At 38.1% G+C, this 22,713-nt stretch overlaps 1 protein-coding gene across 50 annotated transcripts in view; it reads right to left on the reverse strand.

Annotated features, from left to right (window-relative positions):
- The window catches only part of RBFOX2 (RNA binding fox-1 homolog 2), a 287,551-nt gene that overhangs the window by 54,386 nt on the left and 210,452 nt on the right, over positions 1–22,713 (reverse strand). For all 50 annotated transcript variants that reach the window (XM_078339469.1, XM_078339486.1, XM_078339474.1 and 47 more), the window contains one exon: positions 12,282–12,506. In XM_078339469.1, coding sequence (XP_078195595.1) covers positions 12,282–12,506 — 225 coding nt within the window. The remainder of the gene's footprint in view (positions 1–12,281; positions 12,507–22,713) is intronic.

The following is a 22,713-nucleotide window of genomic DNA, read 5'->3' on the forward strand; positions in this document are numbered from 1 at the left end:
AGGTGCATGCTACTATGCCTGTAATCCCAGCACTCTGGGATGCTGAGGCAGGCAGATCACCTGAGGTCAGGAGTTTGAGACCGGCTTTGGCCAACATGGTGAAACCCCATATCTACTACAACTACAAAAAAATTAGCTGGGTGTGGTGACAGGCACCTGTAATTCTATCTACTTGGGAGGCTGAGGCAGGAAAATTGCTTGAACCCAGGAGGTGGAGGTTGCAGTGAGCCGAGATTGCGCCATTGCACTCCAGCCTGGGCAACAAAAACAAAACTCTGTCTCAAAAAATTAAATATATAAATAAAAATGTTTACGATGGAGTTCATGATGGGTGAAAACTTGGTGGAATTAAATCATATATATTCCTTCTCAAAGAGTACAAGTGTGATAACATGATAAAATATTTTTCAAAAAAGTAAAATCGTAGCCCACATGCTTATCTACTGAAAATCAGTGGACTTTATGGTGCTAAAACAATATACAAGACAATTACAATATATTGAATATAAGATTATTTTATCTAATATCACCACCAACACAATTTTTTAGACATAGAAAAGTCAATTTACATTTACTTAGATTAATTCCCTACTTAAGGATAATTACTTTTAGATTTATTTTAAAGAGAAATGCCTAAACATTTATTCTGCATAGTTGAATATTGTCATGGCAAGCCAAATTCTGAGAGTCTAATCCTGTTTTGGCATTCAAATGTAAGCTAACATTTTTTTAATAAACTAGTAATTCAATTTCTTCTGAAAATATGTGGTTCCATTTTCTCAGTGTCAAAGTGCCACAAAAAGGAATTATGAAAGGCATCATTTGTATACATAACATGATCATGTACTGATTATCAATGTCACACTGTGAAACAAAAACCACAGCAATCCATTTTTTAAAACAGGAGTAAGAATTAGATAAAATTATATGTAATATATAAATAGTGACATGCACACAGAATATCACCTCAATTTTTAAAAACTTTATACCTGGATTATTATTTTAATGTTCATTTTAGAACGAGAGAAATTTGTTAGTATGTTTAAGCTAGAGTTATTAGGTTAAAAGTTGAAGAGTAAGTGGAAGCTAAGATGATAAGATGCTCTATGAATGTCTTTTTTTTTTTTTTTTCCAATCACCATTTGCATGGAGAAGCAGGAAGAAAAGCACTTGACTGAGAGAGAGCAAACTTCCAGAAGCCCAGCTCTGTAACCAGCTGGGTGTAACTTGCTCAAATCACTTAACACTGCTGACCTCAGCTGTACAAGGGAGGCATAAGATGATTTTTAAAATGCTTTTTAGCTTTAAACTTCATCAATTCTAATCAGAGCTTACTCACTTCAAGAGGTAATATAAAATAGTTATGAAAAATGTAAACAGGTTGTTAAAAAAACACGCCTCTAAATAATCCTTACTACTTCCTCTTTCTTGCCCTAAGCTGTGAGAGCAGTAAGGCGCAACAGAGCACAGCATTAATGTGCCTACCAACTTTTTAGTTTACTTTCTTTTGGACATTAGAAGTAAATAAATAAATAAACCAAGGCATGCAAAGAGAAGGAGCAACAGTCATGAAGTTCGCAATATAAACAATGTGCTGAAAGGATGTCTTGAATCTTATATGATCCAAAGGGCAATATTCTCTATTAAAAACTAACCATGTATAGTTCTAAATTTGGTTTTCTGTGGCAACTCTCACATTCTCAAACCAGGCTATATCTTCCTTATGGATCCAGCTTGGAAACTGTCAAACTACTCATAGGCATCAAAATATTGGAGCTGAAGGACAGATGTAATTATTTTTAAGGGTAAACTGATACAGGATATATCTATTTTATGTAGGCTCAATGTATTCTGCCTTTTATTACTTTGAGGGAAAAATAAGAGCCACTCTTGGAAAAGTGGATGGCTGGATGAATAAACTCCTCTGTTATCCAGGACCTCTATGTCTAGCCTAGAAATAGAACATGCTAATGATATCTACACTGTGGGCTGAAGGTAATATGGCCCAACATTGCAAGGTATGATAGACTGGGGTCTCATTTTTTCCCACTATGTTCTAGAAATACTCATTTGGGCAAATGATCCCACTGTTAAGGGCTATAACTTCTTGGCTATGTTTTAGTGGGTCACTAATCTGCAAGGCACCTTCAAGTATTATCAGATAAAGGAGTCAATGGGTAATTCCAAATGATAGTAGAGAAGTGAAAGAGAAATTGGATTAAACTCCAGAGAAAGGGTGTGTGGAAGAGCAAAAAGATTCTCTGAGCACAATGGACAACAGGGGCTTGCCAATAAGGAGGGTTATAAAATCTACAGCTGGGCCACTAGGCTATTTCCTCAAATCTCTACTTGCGACTCAACAACAAGTATTTCAAAGGATCCTTAGCTACTTAGAGTATAAAATTCCAACTTCTTTGGCCTTGAATTCAAATTCTTTTACAATTTTGCTTTATCAGCCTCTCATTATCAAGTGTTATTGCTTCAGAAGAACCTTCTGTTCCAACCAAAGATACTGTACGCAAAACATCATGCTATACAACAGCATAAATATATACAATCTTACTTGTCAATTAAAAAAAAACTTCTTAATTTTTATTTTTTTATTTGGGGTCTTGCCATGTTACCCAGGCTAGTCTGTAACTCCTGAGCTCAAGTAATCCTCCCACCTCAGTCTCCCTAAGTGCTGGGATTATAGGTATGCTCCACTGTGCTTGGCCTACAAAGAAAAGAACTTTCTATTTACATCCCTCCCTCCATGTGGGAAACCCTTTCAACTCTTAAACACAACTGAGGATTCAGAGAGCTTTTTGCTTCTTTGGGTAATATCCATTGTTATTTAAAGCATTAGAAATTAAAGCTGAGAAAATTTAAAATTATTTAAAAATTAATTTTAAATAATTAATTTATATTAACATTAATATAAATAACATATTTGAAAGAAAATTAACTGTATTTTCCAAAATGTAATAAATTTACTTATAAGACTGGCACTCCCTTTAATATATGCATTTACTCTGTTATAATATATTATTTTAACTTAAGTATACAAAGAAAAATCTCGCCTCACAGATAACTGGAAAAGGGAAACGTATTTCAATTGCCTTCTCAGATAATTGGGGCATCTTTGATAATACAACACTTGGCAAGTGGTACTTTCTTAAAAGGTTAACTGCAATGTCGAATCTGAAACCTTATCAGCGAAATTTTCATGTTATTACACTAAAATCCACTGGACAATCATGCACTTCGCATGGATCTTTTACTTATGATTTTGGAACATTTAAACATAAGTCACATTTGTAAAATATTGGCTTACTGAGTTATGGAGTTCTTTCAGATGTCAGCACATGTCATTATACAAGACCACATTTGTTACTATCATCACTGATCTCATCAGAAAATCTTTAAGTACTGAGAAATTGTCAAGCTCACAGTGGAGGATACAAATTTTTCAAAATTCTAATTTTTGCCAGGTGAGCTTACATTTTACCAATGGAAACAAATAAAGTGTCAGTTTTTTCTCTGAAGTGACAGACCCACTTCATTTTCAAAAAAATAGTTGCCAGATACCCAAATCTGAATATAATAGTTTGTCCATTAGTTGTTCTTACAAGAAAAAAAAATGGTGCTCAATGAAAAAAGCAGCAGTTCAACTTGCAACTCAATCACACAGTACTTTTCCTTGAGACAATGAAAGTATTTTGATACGGACTATAGTGCTTTATGAATACTTTTCACGTTGCCATGTAGAATATGAAAAAGATAATGTTCTCAATGGTGGGAAATTAATAAAATTAATACTTTTTACTGCTTCATCAAGGACATTCTTAAGTGAACGTATTTTTTTTTTCCTGTGAGTTTGTGACAGTGAAGAATATAATGACTGCCAGCAGTACAGTATGGTGCCATGGCCTTGATTCATACTAAGGTGCTAGCAATGTTACCCACCATGGCTTTTGTAATGACTGTCAAGGCCAATATAGTGAAAACAGCGAGAAAGTATTAATATTACTATGAAAATAATGCCTTGCATTGATTCACAGCCCCCTCCTCCACCCAGACTCTGAAAGAGTTTAAGAAACTGCCAGTGATCTGTGGACCATACAGGAAAACTACTACTGTAGAGCACCGCTCCTGTCTGTAATGTCCTCTACTTCACTGCAGGCTATGAGTTCACTGTTTAGGGGACATAGTATCTACCTTCTAAAAGCATCTATTAATGAACTCGCTTCATTACTCTCTCTCCCTCTCACACTTACCTGTATTTTTTCTTTCTTTTTTTTGAGATGGAGTTTCGCTCTTGTTATCCAAGCTGGAGTGCAATGGCATAATCTCAGTTTACCACAACCTCCTCCTTCTGGGTTCAAGTGATTCTCCTGCCTCAGCCTCCTAAATAGCTGGTATTACAGGCATCTGCCACCATGCCCGGCTAATTCTGTATTTTTAGTAGAGGCAGAGTTTCTCCATGTTGGTCAGGCTGGTCTTGAACTCCTGACCTCCTGCCTCAGCCTCCCAAAGTGCTGGGATTACAGGCACTGTGCCTGACCTTTACTTTGTTTTTCTACTTGAACTTCTATAGGTTCAATGAGGGCAAGGGCTTTATTTTACCTTTTTAAGAACACCTAATGCTTAGCACAGTAATGTGCACATGACAAGTATATATAAAACAGTTGTTCAATATAATTTATGGGAAAAAATGCAGGCTGTTGGAGCCAGATAACTTGTATTGAAATTCTCACAATGACATTTATTAGTTATGTCATCTTGGACAAATAATCTTGAATCTCTATAAGCCACAATTTCTTCATCTGTAAAAGAAGAGTAATAACGATACCTATTTTACATGGTGGCTATGATAATTCAGTGGAATTAACACATAAAAAGTGCTTCAAACAATATCTGGTACAGAGTAAGCACTCAAATATATTAGTTTTGTTGTTATTATTAAGTAGTTATTGCCCCTATATATGTATTTTTAAAAATTATTTAAGGACTGATACTTTGATTTAAAATAGGGTAGCTCTAAATTATGTTTTTTTAAAGAGTGTGTAAGGGGAAATAAATGTATTTTATTTTCCTAATTATCCAGTTAGGAAAACCTTATATTTAAGTGAAAGACTCAATAACATGCTTTGTCTCCTAAGTAAATGATTCTAATTACATCAAACTAAGAAGGAAGTATTTACACATAAGGAAGAACACTGGAGAAATAAAGTGTTACCTAAACTGATATATTAACTCAGTGTTTTTAATAGTGTCACGCCTAACACCTTTAGAACAACTATAAGCCTCTCCCACCATTAGAAAGCACTAATAAGTGTTTGTATCCATAATATACCAGTAGAGGTGATAAAAACAGAGAAAATATCATTTCCTGACCTCAAGAAAAATATAATCCAACAGGTAGTTAGAATATGTACACAAATGTAAACTTCACATCTGAAGAGTATTCACTAAAGCTTGTCTACTTCAAATTCTTTGTATATTGCTACCTGCTGCCATTTAGAAAAGTAAGCTAAAGATACAGGAACTGAGATCCTTTTTTTCTCTGCAGGTAGGCCCAGGTGGTAGACTGCTAACTGCTACCTCTTTTACTAATGCACAGTACAGGACCAACTGACTATCAAAATTAGCTCTCAGCTTAAGAGCAGAAGCTTCTAGTTCAAGGTTAAAATCAATTTCTAAAACATGTTTTAAAAATAAAAATTTCAGATTTCAATGCTCAGTTCTCATTTTTGTATAAGTTCTTTTTGTTCTCTCCAACAAGGTAAGACTATCCAACATAAATGAAATCTACTGAAATGAAGCTGTAGCTCACAGTAACAAAAAGCACAAACAGTACAAATAGGGACAACTAATTTTAAAAGACTTATGATGGTTAAAAATAATTACTTTGGCTGGATGTGGTGGCTCATGTCTGTAATCCCAGCACTCTGGGATGGTGAGGTGAGAGGACTGCTTAAGGCCAGGAGTTCAAGACCAGCCTCAGCAACATAGGGAGACCCATCTCTACAAATAATAAAACAAAATTTGCCGAGCGTGGTGGTGTACACCTGTGGTTCCAGCCAGTCAGGGGAGCTGAGGCAGGAGGATTGCCTGAGCCTGGGAGGCAGAGGCTGTAGTGAGCTGAGACCATGCCACTGCACCCCAGCCTGGGTGACAGAGTGAGACCCTACCTCAAAGATCCCCTTCCCCCTGAAAAACAAAGGTAATTAAGGAACTATTTAAACAAGTAATTTCCAAAGAATTTCTTAATTTATTCTCACCACAACCCTGTATAGTCAGGTCGATTATCAACTTCATTTGATAGATGAGGAAACTGAACTTGGGAGGTAAAATGGTTTATTCAAGACAATTATTACAATAAGGATGGCACAGTCTTTGTTCTACCTCTCATTTTACTCATCGAATCAGCTGTCAAATCCTCTATGGTCTACCTTCATAATGTCCCCTGAATTCATCCCCCCACTCCGCCGCTACATAACCACTTAAGACTGTTTCCTAACCATCTGCCTGCTCCTCTATTTATCCTGCATACGCTGTCACAGATCAATCTTCTCTGAGCACAATTCTGCTCATTTCATTTACTCATGCAAAATCTTCAATAAAGTCCTTATTTCTGAGCCTGGCGTTCAAATACTCTTCCCAATTTGTAGTCAGCTGACACTTATTTCACTTTATTTCCCACTAGTCTCTGCCAAACACCTAAAGCTTCGGTCAAGTAGAAATCTATGCTTTTATCCAGAGACATTTTGATCTTTCTCATCTTTCTCATCACTTCAACTTTGTATTGAGAACTGACATACTTAAAACTCTTCGCACTACCATCTATGCTTACTTGAATTCTAATTACCACTAATACAAGGCCCAGATCAATGCTGTATTCTCGAAGAAACCTCAGCTTCTTTCTCCTCAGAACTGCCATAGTACACTTGTATGTAGTTTTATTTTTTTTCCCCCAAGAAGAAGCATTTACTGAATATCTATAAATTCAGTAATTTATAGATATTATAAATTACTGTGATAAGTTAGGGAATGCAAAGATGAACAAAAATGACTTTTTCTTTAAAAGCTTACAACTTAGGAAGACAAAAGTGAATTTAAAAATCACAATTTATATGTTATATAAACAGTCGTCAGCTTAGGGTTCTACTTGAGCCTAAATGAAGGACACACAAATTTGGATTTGCCTAGAAAAGTCCAGGAAGACCTCTGAGCAGAGATGAGACTTGGGCTGAGTGGAAAAAGATGCTAAGTGCTTGTGAAGAGGCCAAGTGAATATATATAGCACACAATCTTCTTTCACTAAGTTGAATATGAGGAGTCAGAGTTATAGTGCGAAGATCAAGCACTTAGAATTCCCTAACTGTAAAAGCCCTAATATACCCCAAAGGGATATTTTATAAACTACAATAAAATACTGTTTGTGAAAACAATTTTTAAACTGAAAAGTGGGATATAAATTTAAGATATCAATAATAAATCTGTAAATAACAACACTTCCTATCTAACTTTTGGATTTAATGGGCCACATGAATTACTAGACCACTGTTTTTAACTGATGAGTAATAAAACCAGATAGACCATTTTAAGAGACATATAAGCAGATAGGAAATGTTTAATTAAATAATCTAAATATTGTCAAATCTAGGTTTTATGATGTACTGCTCAACTGTTCAAACTCTATCTATATACAACACATACACACATACGCTCTCTCCAAAGGTAAATAAATGGCTTAAGAGCAGTGGATTCACCCTCACATTTAAAGTATACACTTTTGGGCCAGAAACAGTAACTCACACTGTAATCCCAGCACTTTGGGAGGCTGAGGTGAGTGGATCACTTGAGGTCAGGCGTTTGAGACCAGCCTGGCCAACACGGTGAAACCCCGTCTCTACTAAAAATACAAAAGTTAGCCAGGCATGGTGGCAGATGCCTGTAATCCCAGCTGCTTGGGAGGCTGAGGCAGGAGAATCATTTGAACTCAGCTGGCAGAGGTTGCAATGAGCTGAGATCATGCCACTGCACTCCAGCCTGGGCCACATGGTAAGACTCTATCTCAAAAATAAAATAAATAAAATAAAATGTACTTTAAAAAAAAAAGAAGCATCTTTCAACCACAGCATCCTAAAATTTCTCATTTTATTGTTACGAATTTCCTGAAATTATGGAACTTGTACTATCTCTGTTCATAGGCACAACTCAAAGCTCTTCCTCAGCTGTTTTTGGCAGCAATAAATTTACAATCTATACATAGAGATTTCTATTCTTAATTCAGTATCTCTTTAGGAACTCAAACTGGTTGACATGTAAAATTACATGGTGAACAGTTTCAGGTATAAATGAGGAACATAAGTCTTAACTACATATACCTTACATTAAGGAACAGAGCTTGCTCTTAATCACTGTCATTAGAAATACACAATTGGAGAGCTGAAACAAATGGAAATAGTAGCAATAAAGGAAAACAGAAATGGGCAATGATGAGGAGACATGTAGTAAGTAATTACAAAATGCCATGCAATGATTCAGGGAAGAGACTTCTGGCTATGATGGCAAGAACAGATCAATGAATTGTTTCCTCAAAAGAAAATGACAGTTAAGAAAGTTGGACGAAGTTGTCAAAAACAGTTATTCAAGATTCTGAAAATCAATCCAAGGCAGACAGACAATAAATAGTGGAATGTCCTGAGAAATTGCTTAAGCTTAGGGGCAAGACATCTGGACACAAACTTAATGCCTTAAAACTTAGTTTTATCAGGGGAAAGCTGGGACCTTACTAGCAATTTTCACTGCCAGAGAGGGCAGACCTGACTTGGGACAAGCAGGAGATTGAAGGAGGAGTAGAAAATCCACAGCTTTGTCAGCTAACAGGGGCCAACCTGGTGGGAACCTAACTGGGAGAAGACGTTCTTCCAGCTTGAGGTTGTGGTCTGATTAGGGTGTAGTGGAAGCCCAGCTGGAAATCTGAAGGGGAGATCCTGGAAAGAAAAGAGTCATAAAAGGGCCAGATATGCTCACCTCACATCCCTGGGTGGTTGTGAAACTACATGAATGAGGAAGGAAGACATGAGTGGTCTCAACAGAAAGAAAACCCAAGGCAGGCTGGAGAACTGGCTGAGCTTAGAGTGCACTTCCCAATCCACCTGGATCATCAGAGGGTGAAAGCTCTACAAGCTTTTGGGCACAACCCCTACACTAGTCACAGGCTAATCATCACTAATCACAAGCTAGGAAGACATAAGTGACTCCTAGCCAGGCTAAAAAAATAAAGTAACAAATGAAAATCACTAAGCAGAAACATCAGTGGCCACACACTGTGTGGGAGTCAGATTCCATAGTTTAAGTATGGGCAAGTTACTTAAAACACACATACAGACTCAGAAAAATCAGTAACACCCCACAGTCACTACAATACATTACTAAGATGTCCAACTTTCATTAAAAAAATTACAAGACTTGCAGAGAAAGAGAAAAGTGACCCAGATTTAAGAAAACAAGCAGTTACTAGAAACAGACTAAGGCCTGGATACTGCATTTAGCAGACAACTTCAAAACAGTAAATACAAATATACTTTTAAAATTAAGGTGGGGCATGGTGGTTCACACCTGTAATCCCAGCACTTTGGGAGGCTGAGGCAAGAGAACTGCTTGAGCCCAGGAGTTCAAGACCAGCCTGAGTAACATAGTGAGACCCTGTCTCTACAAAAAATACAAAAGTTAGCTGGTATGGTTGCACGTGCCTGTAGTACCAGCTACTCAGGAGGCTGAGGTGGGAGGATCACTTGTGCCAGGAGGTCAAAGCTGCAGTGAGCTGAGATTGCACCACTGCCCTTCAGCCTAGGTGACAAAGTGAGACCCTATCTCAAAAAAAAAACAAAATTTAAAAAGATATGAGAAGAAATCTAAGTAGAAAAATATAAATGGAAATTCCAGAGTTGAAAAATGTAATAACTGAAATAAAAAAATAACTAGATGGGCTGAGCAGCAGATTTCAAATGGCAGAACAAAGAAGGAGTCAACTGAAAAAGAGATCACCTGAAATTATCCAATCTAAAGAACAGAAGGAAAAAAGATCAAAGAAAAATGAATAGAACTTCAGATTATGTTTAGGTTCAGATTGAATTTTTTAAAGAAACAAAAAACCCTATGGGAGAACACCAAGTGTTTCAGTTTATGTGTTAGCTAGGCACAGTGGCTCACACCTGTAATACCAGCACTTTGGGAGGTCAAGGCAGGCAAATCATGAGATCAGGAGTTTGAGACCAACCTGGCCAACATGGTGAAACCCCATCTCTGCTAAAAATATAAAAATGAGCCAAGTGTGGTGGCACATGCCTGTAATCCCAGCTACTTGAGAAGCTGAGGCAGGAGAATTGCTTGAACCTGGGAGGCAGAGGTTGCAGTGAGCCGAGATTGTACCACTGCACTCCAGCCTGGACAACAGAGCAAGACTTTGTCTTGGGGGAAAAAAAATTTATGTGTAATGAGAGGACCAAGAAAAGAGAAGAAAGGAAAAAATATATATGAAGTATAGTCAAAAACATCCCAAATTTGATGAATACAGATTTCAAAATCTCAAGAAAACCCAAGTATGATAAAAACAAAGAGATCCACTCCTAGACACATCATAGAGAAACTGCTTAAAGCCAAAGACAAACAGAAAATCTTGAAATCAGCAAGAGAAAAACAACTCATTACCTACAGGAGGACTAACAATAGGATTAACAGCTGACTTCTCATTAGAATGAGCTGACTCCCATGCGAGTGGTCCAGGGGATGACATATTTAAAGGATGGGGTATGGAGGAAGAAACTGTCAACCAAGAATTCTATAGCTAACAAAACTATCATTCAAAACTGAACACACAAAAAAACAACATTCCCATATAAACAAAAACGGACTATTTGTTTCCAGCTGGTCTACTCTAAAGAAAATACTAAAAGAAGTCCTTTGGACTGAAAGCAAATGACACTGGATAACAACTTGGACCTATAGAAGATATGAAGATCACTGAAAATGGTGAAAAAACCATAAACAGAGCTAGGTCTTTCTATGCAGATTATAGAACATTTCTATCTTTAGAAATATACCACACAAGGCTGGGCGTTGTGGCTCATGCCTCTAATTGCAGCACTTGTGGAGACCATGGTAGGAGAATTGCATGACAGGAGTCCATAATAAGCCTGAGCAACAAAAGAAGACCCTGTCTCTAAACAATAAAAAATGAGCTGGGTGTGGTGGTATATGCTTGTAGTTCCAGCTACACGGGAGGCTGAGGCAGGAGAATCACTTGAGCCCAGGAGACTGAGGTTGCAGTGAGCTATGTTCATGCCATTGCACTCCAGCCTGGGTGACAAAGCAAGAGACAATACAATTATCCTTATGTTGATATGAAATATACACCTATTATTAATTTATGACATTTCCTTTACTTTAGCAAGTTAGTAGTAAAAGGTGAGGTCAAAGAGATAAGCTGGGGCTAGAGACTAGTAAATAAACCAAGTACAGAGTTTGAATTTTATTCTAATTGCATTAGCGAACGATTAATAGTTAAGTAGGAAATCGGCAAAATTTGCATTAAAAAAAACCCAAAACTATCTTAGTGCTACAGTGAAGGATAGACAAGTTAGGCAGCAGTAATCCCGGAAATAAGTGATGAGGTTTGGACTAGAATGGTGATGAGGATAAATTCTTTTAAATTTCCTAACAGCCTCTTCAGGTAGGTACTATTATCTTCATTTTAGAGTGAGCCAAGGGCAAAGAGAGATTAAATAACTGGTCCAAGGTCAAACACTTTAGTAGGGGCCATACTAAGATTCAAACAAACAATCTGGTGGAAGAGTAGTAAGATGTAGAGAAGGTGAAGTAGTTTTAGAGTTACGGTTATCAAGACTTGCTAGTCAATTAGATGTGAAGATGAAAGAAATAAAGACTATTCCTAGGTTTTTCTTGAGCAACTAAGCTTGGTAGTATAATTATGTAGAGAAAGGATGTAAAATAAGAAGAAAAGGGGTTCCAGGAGCTGAACAGAGAAAGAGGCAGCAGCAGAAGAGCCAGTGCTTGGCAGGAAAACCGGGACAGCATGAAAAGCCAAAAGACAAAGTATTTCTAGGAGGAGAAAGGATAATGTATACAATGCTGCTGAGAGAAGGTGTAAACGAGAACAGGTATAAATGCTGAATTAATGTAGAGAGTTTTCTAGTTGTAAAACTAAGGTAAAAATTTCCATATGATTGCCAGGCATCCGTCTGTTTTTCACCTCATAGTTCACATACCGTAAGAGATCCATTTTGTGTGCTGGGTGAGTTGCTGCTCTGCTCCCCATGGGCTTGCGTACTTCCGTAGAGTGTCAGGTCATGCTCACCGGTCTGGCCGGCATAGTCTTGAGTGTGTGGCACCCCATATTCTGTGGGAATTCCATTCTGCGGAGGTGGTGGAAATGGGATGGTAGTAAAAGGCTGAACCATCGCGTCAGGAGTTGTTGTTGGCTCCTGGTTACCCTAAAACAAACAATGAGAAAAACAAAAAGTGACTCTGAATCCTTCTTACCTAACTAGTTTTAAAGTGAGTAAATGGAATTATCCGAACATTCTCTCACTGCATAGGCTGGGTGCAGTGGCTCACGCCTGTAATCCCAGTAGTTTGGGAGGCCAAGGTGGGAGGATCACTTGAGGTCGGGAGTTTGAACAGTCTGACCAACATGGGAGAAACCCCATCTCTACTAAAAATACAAAATTAACCGGGCATGGTAGCGCATGCCTGTAATCCCAGCTACTCGGGAGGCTGAGGCAGGAGAACTGCTTGAACCTGGGTGGCGTAGCAGTGGTTGTGGTGAGTTGAGATCCTGCCATTGCACTCCAGCCTGGGCAACTGTCTCAAAAAAACAGGAAGTAAGTCCAAGTTTTAGTCATCAAATCAGCAAAAAAAATTAAGCAGTTTTATTGTGATATAACCGTCAAATAATAAACAGCACTTATTTGTTTACATTATACAATTTGGTAAGTTTTGATATACGCACTTATATTCTCATAAAATCATCACAATCAAGATAGTCAACACATATATCCAAAACCCCCAAAAGTTTCCTTGTGCCCCTCAATAATAAGTGTGTATTACTTCTGTAATAAAACCTACGCAATATATTGTTTTTACTATTAAAGAGAATGACAAAAAAATATATTCAATAAAGGGAATCCAATATTCTGAAACACTGAATTACTGTGTTACCCTTAAGAGAATGGTAATGATCTACCTAGAAACGAAAATTCATAACTCTCTTCCATTGAAAAGTTAAAAAACTTCAAAACACAGCTATCTCCACTGTTCAAGAATCATTTCTACTTGGTAATAAAAACTGCTTTATCTAAAACTGATGAAAGAAAAAAGGCAGAGAATTGGGGATGGGGGACTGCAATAGTCTAGATAAAAAGTGATGAACTGATTACAGTTATTAGTAGGAGGGGACAGAGTCATAAGCTGAGTTGTGCTCCTCCCCAACTCATATGTTGAGGTTTTAACCCTCACTATCTCAAAATGTCATTGTTTTTATAGACAGGGTCTTTAAAAAGGTAATTAAGTTAAAGTGATGTCATGAGGGTGGGCCTTAATCCAACTGGAGTGGTGTCCTCATAAGAAAAGGGAATGTGGATGCAGACACATACAATAGAAGGCCCACATGAAGACACAGAGCATGGCCATCTACAAGCCAATGAAAAAGACATTAGAAACCAACCCTGTTTACACCCTGATCTTGCACTTCTAGCCTCCAGAATGGTAAGAAAATACGTTTCTATATTGTTATGTAATACTTTGTTATGGAAGCCCTTGCAAATTAGTGGCAGGAATGGAGATTCTGTAACACAGAAATAAAAATTTAAAAAATTGCTTTACATAAAAATGTTCCTGCTATTGGACATAATGACTCATATCCTGTAATCCCAGCACTTTGGGAGGCTGAGATGGAAAGACTGCCTGTGGCCAGGAGTTCACAACCAGCCTGGGCAACGCAGAGTGACCCTGTCTCTAGAAAAACTTTAAAAAATTAGCTGGGCATGGTGGCAAGTGTCTATACTCCCAGCTACTTGTGAGGCTGAGGCAGGAGGATTGCTTCAGCCCAAAAGCTGGAGGCCGCATTGAGCCATGATTGGACCACTGCATTCTAGCCTGGACAACAGAAAGACCCTGTCTCTTAAGGAAAGAATAAAGGCTGGGTCTATAATTTCAGCACCTTCTGAGGCCGAGGTGGGCGGATCACTTGAGGTCAGGAGCTCAATACCAGCCTGGCCAACATGGTGAAACTCCATCTCTATTAAAAATATAAAAATTAGCCAAGCATGGAGGGAAATGCCTTTAATCCCAGGTACTTGGGAGGCTAAGGCAGGAGAATCGCTTGAACTCAGGAGGACTGACATTTTGCAGTCCTCTGCAAACGCAGTGATCTGACATTGCTGCCACTGTACTCAAGCCCAGGCAACAGAGTAAGACTAGCCATCTCAAAAAACAGCAGAAAAAAACCTCTCTCTCTTTAGTTCCTAGACAATGTGCTATGAAAACGTTAAATTTTTGAGCCCATAAAATTTTTTTGGAAAAAGTCTCTTTGTCACCCATCACTATATAACTTCTTTTCATTATTTCTAGGTTGGGGTAGTATATATGATTTCTTTTTAGCTATTCTGGGCATCTGAAGAGAGATATAAAATAGTCATCACCCTTCTCCTTCAAATTATCAATCCTCTGTCTCTCTGTATCTATTTAGCCATATGAAACATACTGCTTCAAAAGCCCTCACTGGATGTACCAGCCTGAAGACAGATATGAAAAATAACTCAATTGGAATTCAGGTGGACTGGTGAATGAAACACAGTAAGAGCACCACAGGTCTTATGGCCACATCAGGCATAAATATATCTTACAGGAATCCATAAGAAAGTTCTACTAAATAATTGATAAAGGCTAAAAGACATAGTTCAAGTTAGGATTAACAAGGCCAAGGGGACTTTCTCGTGCTCTGACAGGCTCCTCCCAGCCTCCATTCTCCATCCCAGCCTGTTGGGAATGAGACTCTGGCACACAAGTACACAGTGTGAATTCTCCCAAAGGGGTATTCTCAACAGGGCTGACTCAGTCAACTGAATAAACACATCAATTAGCAGTGGGAGATGGGGAGTAAGGTAAAAACATTTCCTATGAGCCACATGCAGCCTAGGCACTAGGTGTTTCACAGAAATGCAAGCCAGGCACAGGCTCTGTTTTCCTAGAGGAGAAATGCAACCTCTGTTAGGAGGTCAAGAAGAAATTCTTAGTGAATTATTTTGTTATAGAAATTTCTTAAAAAATTTTTTTTAATGTAACAATTGTTTATATACTAATGGAATGAAATTGAGATAGGAGTGATTTAACATTTTCTCTCACATATCCTGCAATACCTGAATATTTCCTCAAGTATGTATTATTAAAAATGTTAAATGGTTTCAGATTTCTATTAAATTTCCAGGCCATATTCCACAGTTGTTCAGAAAACAGCCCTCAGCAAACTATGAGGTAATAGTTCACATGATTATTTCTGGGTATGAATTTACCTCTATACTTAGATAAAAATGTTTTGTTTCTAATACCAGAGGCTAAGCTGCTTAAGCATATCTCACCTGAGAAAAGAAATTATTAGCTTTCTCTTTAGTCCACAAGGCTAGACAGAATAGCTCTTTTCCCTAACCTAGCAATCAATAAACTTTCTTCTATTTCCAGTTAGTAGTAATTCCTTCCTTTCCTATGTTCTTCTAATATCTAGCTTGCATCCTGTACAAGACATTTAAATATAAAGCCTCATACTCAGCAAATCTAAATATGTGTTTTAACTCTCCTATTAGATTAAAAGGTTCATTACGATGGGTGGAGACAGTCCTGTACAATGTAGAATCCCACACGGTACATAATAAATATGAAGTGTTAAACATTTATGAAACAGAGGAAGAGTGAGATAGTCATGTGTGTGCACATTATAGCAAACTGCTTTGCTGGGCTAGAATAGAGAGCATAACAAGGGATAACATACAATGAAACAAATGTTGATATCCTGGGTTGATATCAAACTGCTTGCAGGGATGAGAAAGCAGAAGGGATGAAGCATTAGGAAAGAAAAGAATCAACATTTATGTGCTTATGTTTTATGCACTTCATTTCCTTTTGCCTTACAAACACAGGCTTTAAGAGTTGTTGACCTGCTGTCAGTGAAAATCAGATGTAACTTAATTTCTGAGTTGAGAATGATGTCTTTCACCTTTAAACCACAGATAGAGAGGCGATACATATTATATACAGTCTTTAAGTGTACAATGTGAAATATGCTAAATGCTTTTATTCTAAATTCAAATATACATTTGTCCCTTCATATCTGCAGGTAATTGCTTCCTGGAACCTCCCAGCCCCCACCCACCACAGATGCCAAAATCCTTGGATACTCAAGTCCTTTATATAAAATGGCATAGTATTTGCATATAATCTACTTACATACATCCTCCTGTATACTTTAAATCATCTCTAGATTACTTATAATACCTAGTACAATGTAAATGTTATATAAATAGTTGTTATGCTGTAGTGTTTAGAAAATAATGACAAGGCCCTGCATAGTGGCTCATGCCTGTAATCCGAGCTGTTTGGGAAGCTGAGGAGGGAGGATCACTTGAGCCCAGGAGTTTGAGATCAGCTTAGGCAACATGGTGGAATCCTGCCTCTACAAAAATTTTTTAAAAATTAGCTGGGCATGGTAGCACGTGCCTGTAGTCCCAGTTGCTCAGGAGGCTGAGACAAGAGGATTACTTGAGCTTGGGAGACAGAGGCTGCAGCGAGCTATGATTACAGCACCGCATTCCAGCCTGGGCGACAGAGTGGGACCCTGTCTCAAAAAAATAAAGAAAAGAAAAAAGTGCCAAGAAAAAAAAGAGTCTGGCCAGGCACGGTGGCTCACACCTATAATCCCAATGCTTTGGGAAGCCAAGGTGGGGGGATCCCCTGATCTAAGGAGATTGAGACCAACCTGGGGCAAAGGGAGACCCTGTCTCCTAAAAAGAAAAAAAGTCTGTAAGTGTTTAGTACAGACACAGTCATCCGATTTCGCTCCCTAATTTTTCAATCCACAGCTAGCTGAATGCACAGATGCAGAACCTGTGGCTATGGACAGACAACTATAGTATCACAGTCATCAAACAGAAACCCATTCAAAGGTCTATTACCTTACCCACAGCAATCTCAGAGGTTCAACCATGACCTAGAGAGAGGTGACTTCCAAAGTTTTTTCTAGGTCCAACCATGTGCTTTCTCCCAAGTTTATATGGGATGTAGTAAAATAGAAGAAAGCATGAACCTAAAAGGCAGACTTGAGTTTAAATCCCAGTTACATCTCGTACCGGATAGGTTGTTTACTTCAGATGTGGTTGTGAAAAATCGAGAGAGCAAGTGAAACTGTTTTGTTAATGATTCTTTAGCATATCTTCTGTTTCTACTGAGTTATTCTGAATATTACTTAAAAGCTATACAAAGTATTATGAGAACACAGAAATAGCCCAAAATATAACTGTCTTCATATTTCTAGGATAAAGTGTATGTAATCTTGGAGAGAGAAGGATGTATTTTTGTTTATATCTTCTCAATTATTTCTCAACTTCATTCTGATTTTCTCAGTTTGGTCATCTTACATACATAACCTACTATTGCACTGCTTCTAATCAACAGGCTGCAAATCCTAAAAGCTTCTCAATTCCCATACCACATATATGGTCAGAATGGATCATGCACACAAATAGATCAATATTAATTTTATTCATACCATCATAAAAAGAATCACTTATTTAGATAGTATACATCCTACCAGTTTATCACCACTGACAATGTTACTAATAATTTTTCAAGCGCTGTTTATAAATGGAAATTTATTTTCTAGGATTATAATATAAATAAAATGTTTTGCTTTTAAGTATTTTTATAAATGTTATCATTTTGACCCATTGGGATTTGTTTAGATAGGCTCAGATTTCAAGCTCTACTTGCCTTTGTTTTTAAAAAAAAAAAAAAGAGTGCTTAGGCAAAGCCCTATCATTTTTCTCAGATCTGGTACTAAAAGCAGTGGTTTCTGACCAGCTGTCTGTGACAAGAGGAAAATAACAGCTATATAACCATTATCTCAGAAAGATAAGAGGACAACACTGGATTTAAAACCATCTGAGATCAATCTTTTAAAAAAAATTAACTGTAGAACAAAGAAAATCCAAATGAATAAAAGGGATAAACAAACACAAAACAATGCTCATTTGCTAGACTTATAGCAAAATTACTCCAGATTCTCTCTCTTTTTTTTTTTTTTTTTTTTGAGACGGAGTTTCGTTGTTGTTACCCAGACTGGAGTGCAATGGCACGACCTCGGCTCACCGCAACCTCCGCCTTCTGGGTTCAAGAAATTCTCCTGCCTCAGCCTCCTGAGTAGCTGGGATTACAGGCGCACACCACCATGCCCAGCTAATTTTTGTATTTTTAGTAGAGATGGGGGTTCACCTTGTTGACCAGGATGGTCTCGATCTCGTGACCTCGTGATCCACCCGTCTCGGCCTCCCAAAGTCCTGGGATTATAGGTGTGAGCCACCGCGCCCAGCCAGATTCTTAATTTACATAAATACTTAAATTTAACAGTGCTTCCCCTAAATCTCCTTCCTTCAGTATCTAAAATACTTTGTTTTTTTTTAAAGTCTAAAGACAGCCAAGCTATTGAACTGCTCTTAACTTTTTCTTTAAACTACCATAACCCAGAGGAAGAGCTATAGGGTAGGACTGTTTTGCTTTTCTCATCTCAAGGAAGTTTCACAGTTTTGAGTAGCCAGAACAGAAAAAAAGTGTTAGTGCCTAATAATCCTGAATACATTTCTGGCAAGTTAGATCAAAGTAATACATTTTCTCTTTTACAATAAATTTAAACTACACTCAGAGCCCGAAGATGTTAGACAACTTGTAGGTAAATTTGACGTTGAGCGGAAAAATCTATACAATGAAGTCTCCAATATTTACATTCAGGTTGAATTCTAACGGTTCGCTTTTCAGTTGGTTGTTTGAAACTTACTGAATGGCCAAGATCCCAATGAAGCTCATGGAAACAGATTCAAATTATATAATAAGGATTACAGTAATAAAAAACCAATCACCACTGAAGTATTAAGAGAAAATGTTGTCTAATTTTGGGTAAGGAGTTCAGACACAGCTATTCCTGTTGCAGTCTCAACAGTAAGATGCAGTAAGAAACGATTTCCATAATACCCAGCTCCCTCACACCTACCAACTCATCTTTTACCTTCTTCCTTGAAAGCAAAGGTGCCCATATTTTATTGTGTCACCCATTCAGGGAACATACTTAAAAATGCACATGTCAAGATCCATTCCCCGTAGATTAGGATTCAGTGGATTGGAACTGGGCCCTGGTACTTACTGGTACAGGTGGTTTGGGTCCCACACTCTGAGAAGCATTGATTTAGAGGCTTTGGCTGACAAAATGAAAGAGAACTATGGTTGCAGCATGCTTCCAGAAAACGCCCCGAACCATCTACACCTTTAGCAGAACAGAGTAAGTTAAGAGATTAAAGAGGGCATAGAGGCCAGGTGCCCTAGCTCCCAAGGTAATCTTAGCAGCTTGGGAGGTCAAGACATACAAATCACATGAGGTCGGGAGTTCAAGACCAGCCTGGCCAACATGGTGAAACAATGTCTCTACTAAAAATACAAAATTAGCCAGGTGTGATGGCACACGCCTGCAATCCCAGCTACTTGGGAGGCTGAAGCATGAGAATTGCTTGAACACGGAAGACAGAGGTTGCAGTGAGCCAAGATCATATCACTGCACACCAGCCTGAACAGAGTAAGACTTTATCTAAAAAAAAAAAAAAAAAAAAAAAAGGCATAGATTATGAGAAGAAGGTAACAGTGGCCATAAATCTAAGTTTCCTAAAAGTAGAGGGTTACCTTCTTATATGGAACCTACATCTGAACACTAGTTTTCTAAAATGCAAATCTACTGAAATGAAGCTTCACAACGGATCCTTCTTTCCGACCTCTTAAAAGCTCTTTCTGCTATTTCTCCTTAAAGCAGTATTTAGAACCTCAAACATTCATGAATCATGTCTTCCACCGGCATCAACAGACAGCAAGAACTACTCTGGTTCAGCTACGTGCTTCCTTGGAAATGGAAGACCCTTACATACAATTAATAGTTAAATGTCTATTATATCCAATGTAATTGGTGATTTACACAATCCATGAAAAAATTATTCTTTTTCTAAACCAAGCTTTTCACTACAATTTAAATTAATTTATTATTTATTTTGTCATAATGGACAATTAAGTTTGCATCTTCTATATGCCAAAATGGAATAGCCTTAAAAATAGTCACAGCCAGATGTGGTGGCTCACACCTGCAATCCCAGCACTTCGGGAAGCTGAGATAGGAGGACTGTTTGAGGCCAGGAGTTCAAGACCAGCCTGGGCAAGACCCTACCTCTAAAAAAAAATTTTTTTTTCTTTTAAATAGCCAGGTGTGGTGGCATGCACCTGTAGTGCTAGCTACTCAGGACTCGGGAGGCTGAGGCGAAAAGACCACTTGAGCCCAGGAGCTTGAGGCTACAGTGAGACTAGATCACACCACTGTACTCTATTCTGAGTGACAGAGAGAGACCATGTCTCTAAGAAAAAAAAAAACAACAAAGAAATAGTTGTAACTCAGGTTCCAAATAAAACACTGGCAAGGTGTTAGAATGTCTTCTGAATTACAAAATTTTCATTATGCTTTATAAGTTTTGTTAGGGATTCTAATGTAGTCTACCTCTTTAAAACAAAAAATTCACATGATATACATATAGTAACAAAGAAAAAATTTTTCTTTATCCCTTTCCCAGAACAAAACACATTTTGTCTACAACCATGGTTACATGGTGGCTTAAATATTCTCTAATCAGTTAACAAGTCTCTAAGTCAGCCAGGGACTGACTCATGAACTTCTTCATCATAGCTTCCTCACCAAATGAAGTGATGATGAGCACACAGCAGGTGACCTTTAGAAAATATATGCTTATTGAACTAACCAGGTGGTTGAATATCTGCTTCTGTAGTTTAAGTCTATAAAAAAATAGGAACCATTCTCTCAATAGCTTTACCAACTGTGCCTGGGACCTTACCACAATATAAATAATCATTCTATTAAGATACATGTAAGGCTACATGTGAGAGTCCACATTGTGTACTATGGGAAATGAAAAGTAAGCCACTGCTCTCACCTAGGCTATTCAAAGAACTTTTTTTTAAAATAAATAGCTCTGTTTTCTTTTTTTTTTTTTTTTTGAGACGAAGTTTCGCTCTTGTTACCCAGGCTGGAGTGCAATGGCGCGATCTCGGCTCACCGCAACCTCCGCCTCCTGGGTTCAGGCAATTCTCCTGCCTCAGCCTCCCGAGTAGCTGGGATTACAGGCACGCACCACCGTGCCCAGCTAATTTTTTGTAATTTTAGTAGAGACGGGGTTTCACCATGTTGACCAAGATGGTCTCGATCTGTTGACCTCGTGATCCACCCGCCTCGGCCTCCCAAAGTGCTGGGATTACAGGCGTGAGCCACCGCGCCCGGCCCCAGCTCTGTTTGCTTTTACCTTAACCTCAACCTAATCAACTCTCCAAGCAGCTGCCAGAATGATCTTTCTAAAATAAAACCTAAATCTGATATTGCTAATTTATCTTCTTAAAATCCTAGACTCCCAATGTTTACAGTCTCAAGTCCAAATGCCTCTGCATGGAAGTCATGCCCCTTGCACACTTCACCTATTCAGCTTCAACTCTTGCCATCAAATATTTATTGAGTACCTACCATGTGTTAGATACTGTGTTCAAGCTGCTGAGGAAACAACAGTGATTAAAAAGACAAAGTCCCTGCCCTTATGGAGTTTACATTCTAGTAGATAGAGACAAATAATAAATTAGCAAGCAAAACAATAAACAGATGGTATACTACAGAAAAAAACTAAGAGGAGGGTATCAGAGTATTGGGCTAGAGGGATACAGAATTTCTATTTTCAAGGAAGGTAATATTTATCATACTTTTTTGGAAATTAAGGCAACAAGCCATTTGTGTATCTGGATGGAAGAAGTCTCCAGAAAAAGGGAGCACAAACGCAAAGTCCCATAGGCAAAAATACAGGCAGCTTATTCTAAGAACTAGGAACATGGAGGCCTTGGAGGCCTATGGGATTGGACAAAACAAGCATGGAACAGAGTGGCAGGAGATGAAATAAGAAAGGCAGAAGTGGGGAAAGAGAAATGTTGGTGGAAATCCTGTAAAGCTTACAGCCACTGCAGGGATTTTAGCTTTTACACTCCACTAAGAGTTTTGAGCAGAGAAGTGGTGTGATTGGAATTAGGTTGTAAATGCACCACTCGGTAAAGACAAAGGCAGGGAGTCCTGTTGGGAGGTGACCCTGATAATTCACCTGAGATGAGGAGGGTTTGGTGCAGATGGTAATCTAATGTGTGTCAAATGCTGGAAAACACCATGTGCTGTTTCACCTTCCAGTTTCTTTTAGTATTCGTTCTGCTTAGAAAGCTTTTCTCCTTTCTACTCATCTGGCTTACACATATACAATCTTTAATATGTATTCAGAAATCTACTCCTCTCTAGGGGTTTCTAATTCA

Source organism: Callithrix jacchus, chromosome 1 (assembly GCF_049354715.1).
Source record: "Callithrix jacchus isolate 240 chromosome 1, calJac240_pri, whole genome shotgun sequence".
NCBI lineage: Eukaryota > Metazoa > Chordata > Mammalia > Primates > Cebidae > Callithrix > Callithrix jacchus.